Here is an 8147-nt window from a genome sequence, read left to right as displayed (position 1 = left end):
CTATGCAAATAACTAGCAGATTTGATTCTCCCCCTCCAAACCAACCAACCAAAGAATAGTGCTCTTGGTGGAGCAGGGGCCTTCCACAACCAAGTAGAGATCAAACTATTAGACCCAAAGCCCACTTCAAACCACTGGTAGACAGATGATACACTAAAGCCGCCAGATTTGAATGAGATTAACTGACTACTCACAATTCGTGGATCCATGGTGCTTGGGGGGTGATTTTAATGAGATTAAAAGCATTTCTGAAAGAAAAGGGTGTTCTAGGAGGGATAAGGGGATGAGGGAGTTCAATGAAATGATAGAACAATTAGAGGTCTTTGATCCACCTATGTGTGGCAGGAAGTTTACTTGGTGTCAGTCACAAGAGGGTGATAGATGGAGCAGGCTTGACAGATTCTTATTAAATCCAGAATGGGTGCAGACATTCAATTTCAAGCTTTGGGGTTTACCTAGACTGATCTCTGACCATTGCCCTATTGTTTTGATGGAAGATGAGAGGGATTGGGGGCCTAGACCATTCAGGTTTATAAGTGCTTGGATTATGCACCCAAAATTCTTGTCATTTGTGGAACAAACTTGGGCTGCTTTAAATGTGGTGGGTTGGGCTGGATACAGGTGCTTAGTCAAATTCAAAGGGTTAAAATCAGCCTTAAAGAGGTGGAATAATGAGGTGTTTGGAAATGTGGAGAACAAGCTTAAAGCTACAGAGAACGAAGTTCATGCACTTGAGTTGGTGGCTGAAGTAAGGGCTTTGTCGACGGATGAAGTAGCTAGGAAAAAAGAACTGAAAGGGGATGCGTGGAATATATATACATACAAGCAAGTTAGATAAGTTTATAGCAGGCTGACAGTAAAACACATTAATCGACTCATTAATTTTAAACATTTAACCCGTGCAACCAAACCAGTCCCATTGACTTGCTCAAACTACACAGATTGATTAGTTTTTTTTTTTTTTTGGGAATCGGCAAATGTTAGTTATTAGCTATTAGATTAGCACCTATGGTAAAAAATCTCTCTACCCATGACAAAGCACCTAAATGTTTGCAGTCTCTTAATTCAACTCTCCTAAGGAAAGTTAAACCCATGACTTTCTTAGAGGCTAAACCCTAAGGAAGCATAGTGGCTAATTAAATTAAACTTAGGTGGTTACATGGATCGATTAGTTTGGATTAGCGTGAATTTTTATTTTTCTCACACTCCTACGCTCATATTTTAATCAATTTTTTTTCTTTATATTTCAAACAAATTTTTTGATATTATTTAATTTTAAAATCAATTTTAATTAATTTTTTATGCCCGTCCATAGACCGGACAATGTGCTAGTTCATTGAATTAAAAGAAAATCCAACCCTAGTATTTAACTATTAATTTATTAAAAATTCCTTTTTTTTTTTGTCAAAGCTTGATCAGACATGGTTTCCTCGAGGATTACATCTCCAACCCCACTTGGGTACGTGTTCTCTCACTTATCTCGCAACCCCACTAAAACCTTGAGCAAAGGGGACTGCAGAGTAAGATGCTGTTTGGGAGGTTAAATTTTTTTTTAAAAAAAAAATTTAATTAAAATAAGAGATAAAAATAATAAATATGTGTAAAAATTTTTTTTACATTTTCTAAAAAAAGGAAAAAACAATAGAGTGAATAAAAAAACATCTTTGACTTTGTAAAATGAGAATAAATCTTTGACTTTTTTTTTTTTTTGGTTAACATAGCCATTTACCACTTGTTGATTTTTTTTCGTGTTGTGTGTAAATTTTTTAAAAGAATTTACAAAACTCGAACACTTTATTCTATTTTACTACACGGATTAAAAAAATATTTAAAAAATCTGGAATGGAGAATAAATCTTTGACCCCTTTTTTTTTTTTTTGTTAACATAGCCATTTACCAAATGATCCTTTGCTGATTTTTTTTCATGTTGTATATAAATTTTTTTAAAAGAATTTACAAAATTCGAACACTTTAGTCTAATTTACTACATTGATTAAAAAAATATTTTAAAAAAAAGGATAAATGTTTTTAAAACATTCAGAAAGAATAAATTTTTTTTAAAAAAATCCAAAAAGAATAAAAAAATAATTAGCTTTTGGACTTTTTTTAATCTTTAGTCAACTTTTTTTTTTTTGGATTTTTTTAGATTTGTTACACAAGACTAATTTGAAAAAAGATCATTAAAAAAAAAAAATTCAAAGAAAGATGTATGTGAAACTAGCCTTATTATTCTGTAGTATTGTTCAGAAAGTATTCTCAATCAGTAACGAAAAGCAATAATTTTACGAATAAAATAGTGTTGGTATTTAAGAAATATGGAGTGAACTTTCTTGAATGTGTTTGCACTTTTTAAATTTTGGGAAGAGATGATGCTATAATTCATCTGGTTTGATGTTGATCATATGACCTACCATAGAAAGAGAGAAAGAGTGAGTCTAAGTGAGCACCAATGTGATCAGGGCCGGCCCGACTTATTAGGAACTTAAGGTGAATTTTTTAAATTAATATCTTCACGTATTATTACTTTAAAAAAATTGTTTGGATATAATAAAAATGATAAAAATTTATTTCTATTGCATTACAATTTAACAAAATTTAGATAACAAATATATATATATATATATATATATATATATAATATTTGAACTTTAATTAGTTGAATCGAATTTTTTTTTTTAGCTTACCAATGCTATGAAAACTAAAATTAATTGGGTGTAAGGATGAAAATTTTCGACACAACTCAAGCAATATATAAAATTAGTAAGTTAGGGTTGACTATTTTTTAACATGAATCTAGGTATGACACAACTCAATGATATGAATTATTAGTTATATATTTTAATGTTCACTAAGGGATGCCATAACATTTTTTTAATCTTTTATTTAACTCCATCTAACTGAATAAAAAAGTATGTAAAATAATAATTAAGGCTAATATCTTTTTTTCATTTAAGATATGTATTTTTTTTTATTAGATTTATTACCTATTTTAGAGTCAATCTAATAAAAAATATATAGTAATAAGGTACAAATTTTTTAATTAGAAAAATACAATTGAATTAAAATCAAACATTCTATGAATAATTTCATGTAGTAAAAATAAATTTTATAAAATTCAACTTATGGGAAAAAATTTAATCTCTTCATACACTTGCTAAGTTAATTTTAATTAAAATTAAAAGTTTTCACATTAAATATCAATTAGACACAAATCAAAATAACACTATACAACAACATGAAAATAAATAAATTGAACTAATATTAAAGTAATCATAAAATAAAACGACATGATACACTCCCCTAATTAAGAACCCTAAATTTTGTTCAAAATTGGGGACCCGAGACGACCGCCTTAATGGCCTCACCTCAGGACCGACCCTGAATGTGATGCCATTCAAGACTCCTCCAATACTTAAATTAGATAATTTGAAAAACAATAAAAGAGAGGGAGAGAGGGAGATATTTGTGATTTAGAGTAGGAAAATGTCTCGTAACTCAAATTTTGTTACTCAAAAGTGGTTCAAATGGCCAAAACAACATCGTTTTGGCCATTTTTATGTTGTTCTGTACTCAAAACGACGTCGTTTTAACTATTTAAACCACTTTTGAGACACAAAATTTAAATTACGTAACATTATCATTTAGAGTATTGCATATCTCATTTTTAATTAAGTTTTTATAGCGAATGTCTAATGTGGGCCACTTGTGGTGAGCCCCATGTAGTGTGTTGAGTATATATGATTAGAAAATGTCAGAAGATCCTCCTAACTTAAGTAACTATACATTCATTAGAAAAAATTGTACAAAGATAACTTTAACAATATACTACTCATCAATTCATTACTTAAATTTAACATGATGGACACAAAACACATTCTCCAACATAGTGGTATCTATTGTGTCAAATTTAGCACGATACTATCCATTGTGCCAAATTTGACAACATAATAAATTTTGACTATTGTTTTCTTTTAATTTATTATATTAACTTAAAAAATATTACGCAACGTAGTTTTATATGAATTCAATAAAATTAACAAATTAATTGGTAAAAAACTAAAAATACTAACCTTCAAATTAAAATAATTTTAATGCAAAAATAAAGGTATTTTAACAAAGAAAAATACTAACCATCAAATTTTACTTAATGTAGTAAACTATATCTTAAATTGTATTATTTTAATTTAAGGACATTGTCTTATACTATTAGATACATAGTTGCATCGTATATTTTAAATTGAAACATGTTAAAAGATATAATATGCACTATTTATTGAAATAAATTCCTTTTGGCGCCGTAATATGTAAAAATATGATATTGACATGATTAAAATAAACAATTTGGTGGAGATGATCTAAATACTATATCATAATACAACCAAATTAGTTAATAATTTCTAGTGCGGAAAGAGGGTAGTAGTTGAAAAGTAGGAAAAGGATAAGCAACCTTTTATGCAAGCTTTATGCCACTCTAGTCAATTGGGGTTTGGTGTCTTCATTCAAAGTAAAAAAATAAGATACTCTTCTCTTACAAAGACAAACCCGTGTAGAATAGAATAGAAAGACAAAACCGTGTAGAATAGAATAGAAAGGAAAAGAAAAGAAAAGAAAAGAAAACTTAGTCAGGTTTAGCTTTTGTTGATTTTTATTTTTAGAAATTCAATTTCGTCACGCATACATAGACCTTTACCTATACCTAATTTTGACAAATATTCAGACATTGCTTTTTTGATTGGTAAAACCTATACTTCAAAACTCTACATGAGACTTTTTTTTTATGAAACCCCCAGGAGACTTGCATCTATGACTCTCTCCAATTGGTACATTTTGTTTTCCCCCTCTTACTTTGGCCTTCAATTTTTTATTTATTTTAATTTGCGCTAACATATGTAAAAAAATGTTTTATCCCCTTGAAGTTTTTTTTTTTTTTTTTTTCACTAGTCTCAAATGTTTTTAATTTTTTTTTTTCCCCAAATCCCATCCCCAACACTACACTTTCTCACTACCATCATGAAAATCTCAACAACACCATCCACTGGCTTACTCCACCTCTTCACTGCCATCACCAACCTCCCAAAACCACCATCAATCATTCACTGCCGTAGTCTTTTCAAATGGATACCATCAAACGATATATTCGGTTGTTATTTCAGTAGTTTTGGAGAGAAAGGGGACGGTGTGCAGAAAACTAAGACTTTTTATTTGTTCCCTTTTATATTGGTAAATTCTAAGCCTAATCACTTTAAACTATGGAAAATTCATATAGAATTGTGCACTAACATGATGTGTGGGTGACGTTTTTGTCGTTAAATATGGACATTATTTTAAAATAACAAGTCCTAATACAATAACCTCAAATTTTATCTTTTTTTTATTTATTTATTTATCATTACTCGTAATGTATTTTCATTTTATTTAATGTTATTTCTCCATTTTCATTAAACCATGTAAATATGAACCAAGGGTCCATTTGTTTTAGGAGATGGATGAAGGAATAAGATTGAGATGGATGTGGGATTCCGTAGATGGAGAGGGGATTCATAAACCCTCCGGATTAGAATGAGTCTTGGATGTTGGGATTAAGATAGAGACCAAAGACTTGGTATTAGAATATTAGTCCTCTGACTTAGCTCTTTTTTTTTTTTTTTTTTTTTTTACATGTTAGGCTTCTTTTTTTTTTTTGTTTTGAACATTAATGTTTTATGTTTTTATATTTTTTGTTAAGTAAAAATCATAGTTTTATTGTTTTATTATTTTATATGTCTTTTATATAAAAATAATGTAACAATTCTCACACTACTAATTATTATCAAAATAAATATAATTTTATTTAATCTTCTCACTATTAATCTCTTCTGCTCTACCTCGGAAAATAAAAGAACCCAAACTCCATGAAAATTGAGGTTGACTAGATTCACAGTCTCCTAATGTAATGACAAGACAAGCATACAATGGGCATAATGTTTCATGCAATTTAGCCTAAATGTTAAGATGGCCAACAATGGTAACTTTAGCTATCTTTTCGTATTTATTTTTGTCCAATAGTGATAAGGCTATGTACATAGATGGTGCTTTTCTCCTTAAGATCACGTGGTTTGCTTTCATTCGTACCAAAGTTAAAATTTGGCAAACATATAATGGACAATTATTTTCATGTCAAACTATAGGAATATCAAATTTTGTGGAAAAATTTAGCAAAAGCTCCACTCTCATGTGATTGGGCTCATAAATTATATTTATATTTGATATTTTTTTTAACAAAAAGAAGAAAGAAATGACATTAATACCTAGTGGCAGAATTAAGAAATTAAATCAGAAGAGAAACTGATTAATTACAATATTAAAAAAATTTAAAAAAATATTTCAAATAAATTTTTACATTTAATTTCAAGAAAGATAAAAATAAAATAAATAATAATAATGTTATTTGTAACTAGTGTATCATGTACAATATATATAAAAATAAAAATAAAAAAAAGTCATGGATATAAGTTTTAAAATAAATTATATAATGATAATGTAATTTTTTTTATACAAAATCTGAGTAAAAATTTAATATAATAGTAATAGTACGTCATTATTGACATGTGATATCACCAATCAATAATAAAGAAACACATGGAAAATGAACCCCACATGTCAAATGTAATTAACAATATAATATATGCCATATTTTTATTGGGATTAATTATGTTTGAATGTCAATAATAATAGATATCATTATTATATTGAAATTTTTATAACCAATCTCTTTATTTTCAATCAAAACAACTATATTGTTCTCATAATTTTAAAAATGTCATTGGCATTTCACTCTAAATAATATTTTTATAAATTTTTTTTATTTAAAATATTTTATTTATATTTGCAACAAAAAAAAAAAATCCAAAACCTAAGGAAACACGTGACCCCCCTAGACCATCTTTACCTCCGCCCTACTGATACCATTTGAGCTGAAATTGTAACATTTATACCATGTTAAAAATTAATTTTGAAATTGTCATTTTCACACTAAGTATTGAAAACGCTCCAACACTCGATTGGCATTTTTAACTATTAGTTCATCAACACCACAATGTCAATACGCCACAAATACACAAAAAAAATCTCACATAAAGTAACACAGACACTCACAAGAGTATCTATAAAAGTTGATTATGTGTATTTTTTTTTTTTTTTTTTTTGTCAGTATTACATCTACTTAAACTCTTACCAACAATTTTACTAAAAACGTACATGTATAAACATTATTGAATATTTAAATATCATTACTTTTGCAATAATCAATCACATTTAACTTCTTGTATATTTAGTATATATAGAATTTTTTTTTCCTCTTTATATTTAATATTCTGGCCTGTCTATCCGTTGATTTTTTGGGCTGGCCCGTGTGGTATATCAGTTTACCAAACTACATGACTTCTCAAGAGTCTCAAGTCCAGATCAATTTTATTTTTTTTCAGGTGCGATGTCTCATGTGGGAGTCTGACAGGTCAGGCCCAACAACAAATTGGGCTCTGGGCTCTTATGAGGATTTGTGCAGCCCATGCGAGACACGTGAGCTCCGGGAGAGTCACGTGCCCACTCAACTTTTATAAAATGGATAAATTACAAATACACCCTCTAAGATTTATTTAAATTACAAATTATCCTTTTAGTTTTAAAAATTATATTATGCTCCTTAAAGTTTCTAATTTCATAACAAATGGGTACTTTTATTAATAAATCATCAAGTTAATTAACAGTTTTTAATAATGTTAAAATTTTATTTCAATAATAATTCAGATAATTTTATTATTGTATAGGTGAACAGTTAAAAATTTAACTTTTTCAATTAATTTTGTTAAACAAAAAATTCTGACAATGAGGTATTTGTAATTTTCTAAACTACAGGAGACAATTCATATTTTAAATAAATCTCTGAGAGTATATTTATAATTTACCCTTATAAAATTATACTCTTATTTCTAACAATATATATATATATTCACTATTTTCTCTACCTTTTCTTTTTTCCCAAAAAAATCTATTTAATTTGTCACTTTAAATGTGTAATTATACTAAAAAAATTCTTATAAATTTTATATTAGAGAAATGTTATATGACACAAATTTTTTGCCATTGTTTTATGAATAATATTTTATGCA

The 8147-nt window shown here is 28.1% G+C and overlaps 1 protein-coding gene across 1 annotated transcript; it reads left to right on the top strand.

Moving 5' to 3' along the window:
- Nucleotides 1-283: 283 nt before the first annotated feature.
- LOC145791713 (uncharacterized) lies at nt 284-838 on the top strand. The gene has a single exon (XM_082872135.1). The coding sequence runs from the start codon at nt 284-286 to the stop codon at nt 836-838; it is 555 nt and encodes a 184-aa protein (XP_082728261.1).
- The last annotated feature ends 7309 nt before the right edge of the window (nt 839-8147 follow it).

This window comes from Camellia sinensis, chromosome 5 (assembly GCF_055761805.1).
Source record: "Camellia sinensis isolate YWXY chromosome 5, ASM5576180v1, whole genome shotgun sequence".
In the NCBI taxonomy this organism is placed as follows: domain Eukaryota; kingdom Viridiplantae; phylum Streptophyta; class Magnoliopsida; order Ericales; family Theaceae; genus Camellia; species Camellia sinensis.
This window is presented reverse-complemented; position numbering and strand designations above follow the sequence as displayed.